This window comes from Apis dorsata, unplaced genomic scaffold, assembly GCF_000469605.1.
Source record: "Apis dorsata unplaced genomic scaffold, Apis dorsata 1.3 scaffold_52, whole genome shotgun sequence".
Taxonomy (NCBI): domain Eukaryota; kingdom Metazoa; phylum Arthropoda; class Insecta; order Hymenoptera; family Apidae; genus Apis; species Apis dorsata.
In genome coordinates, this window is record NW_006263353.1 from 230,257 (window position 1) to 232,366 (window position 2,110).

General features: G+C 19.1%; 1 protein-coding gene across 2 annotated transcripts in view; it reads right to left on the reverse strand.

Moving 5' to 3' along the window:
- LOC102681615 overlaps positions 1-1,249 on the reverse strand; it is an 8,692-nt gene extending 7,443 nt beyond the window's left edge. The window contains exon 1 of one of the 2 annotated variants that reach the window (XM_006609008.2): positions 1,131-1,249. In XM_006609008.2, the coding sequence (XP_006609071.1) occupies positions 1,131-1,134 (4 nt within the window). In that variant the 5' untranslated portion in view covers positions 1,135-1,249. The remainder of the gene's footprint in view (positions 1-1,130) is intronic. The other variant, XM_031515028.1, reaches the window with a different exon arrangement.
- Between the last annotated feature and the right edge of the window lie 861 nt (positions 1,250-2,110).

Genomic DNA, 2,110 nt, shown 5'->3' on the forward strand with positions numbered 1-2,110 from the left:
TATTATTGCATATAATCTAGATTATATTGCAAGTATAGATTTAATAATATAATTAATATAATTAATAAAAATAATAATATATAGATATAATGATTATTTGATATAATATTATTTGATTTAATTAATTAAAAGTAAAAAATAAGTTAAAATTGAAACAGCTAATTCTCAATTTCTGACTATCATGTTCTCATTCTTTTCGAGGTCAACATTAAAGTGTAAAAGTATACAGACATTATGAAAGTGATCGTTGATTCATCAAAAACTGGAGGCAATCATTATGAATACAATTTAATTGTTTCTGAGAAAGATAAAACGATGCAGAAAGAAATTATTTATAATTTTTAAAATATTTTAACATGACATTTTCTTCATGACATTCATCTGTGACATTTAAAAGGTATAGTTCGTTCATTACAATACAGTAAAATTAGTATTATATCGTTCTTTCATTTCATAGAATTATATAGAATAAAAAATATTTATTTTTAACTTTTGACTTTTCATTTTTTAAAATATTGATATATAATAAAAATTAAATATTAAAATATTTTAAAAAAATATCACTTTTTTATTATAATTATTTTCAAAAATAATTATAATAATTAATTATTTATGAATGAAAAATATTATTAACTAATTTATTAAAATTTAAATGGTATATTAAGCTTTTTAAATAGCAAATATCATATCAATCAATTATATAATTCTTTAATTATTTTAAATCCATTTGTATAATTATAGATATTTATAATTTTAACTTTTTCATTATTATCATTATTTAGAAAATTAAAAACTATCTCTTATGCAATTAAAAAAAAATTATATGATATTTAATATTGAAATCTAGCATTATCAAATAAATTTTATAATAATTAAATTTAATAGTGATATCCAAAATATGCAATACTATTATTATATCAGAAAAATAGTATAAGTAAAATATCTAATATAAATAATATACTCATGTGCATACCTAAAAGAAGACGCAAGACATTATGCGTGGGTTTCACCTTTTATTCTCTGTTTTCACTGCCGAAACAAATCTCGATACGTTTTAGCATTTCAACATCGAATGCAATAAAAATATAAATTTGTCTATATCGATTATATTAACATGAATTGAAACTTACCCATGTTGATAAATGTACTTTGCACGGGCAAAAACACCTGTTGATCCACGCGAGGCAACGTCTCTTCGTTGACTGAGATTGCGGCAGATTTGCGCTCCCCGCAGGCTCTGTATGTGCCGTTATGTTGTACAGAATATATCAAAATATCAGAGTAACAATATTCCAATCTTATAAAATTAACTTAATTTTATAATTGAATATAATGAGTATAGTAAAAAGAATAAAAAGAATAAGATATTTTGAATGAAATATATCCAGAAAAGGCTTATCGTAAGAAAAATAATAATAGATATGATATATAATTATATTTATTATATATATTTAAAATATAAAAATCAATGACAAATAAAATATTTATTAACAAGTTTTATTGTTAAAATTAATTTTGTAAAAAATATATAGATACATTATATAATATTTAAAAAAAATCTAGAAATATAAAAAAAAAGTATAAAAATATTAAATTAAAAATAGAAATATTAAATATTTTATATATGTAATTATATGTGTATTCATGTTGTAATTGTCATTGATTGTAGTCATTGATTGTAAATTTAGGAGAATTTAAAAAAATAAAGTAGGTGTCAAGTGGATAGCTTGTCCTTTCTATATTTGATAGTATCATCAATTTATAATAAATATTGTTTTCAAAAGGTTGTCTTCTAATTAGGAATATACAAACAGTTAGTTACACGTTTTATTTTTTACTACATATTTTATTTCTTTATTTTTATATAATATTTACTTTTTACATAAAATATATATATTTTTTTTATATTTAATTTGCAAAAAATACGAGAGATATGAAAGTAAATATGGTTAATTTAAAAAATAATCTTGTGAAACTTCTTTGGAAGAGGAACTTAAAATATTATAAATATATTAGAAAAACTATATATTAGCAGCCTGAAATAAAAATGAATTCATTAAATAGATTTCATATATATATATATATATATATATATATATATATATATATA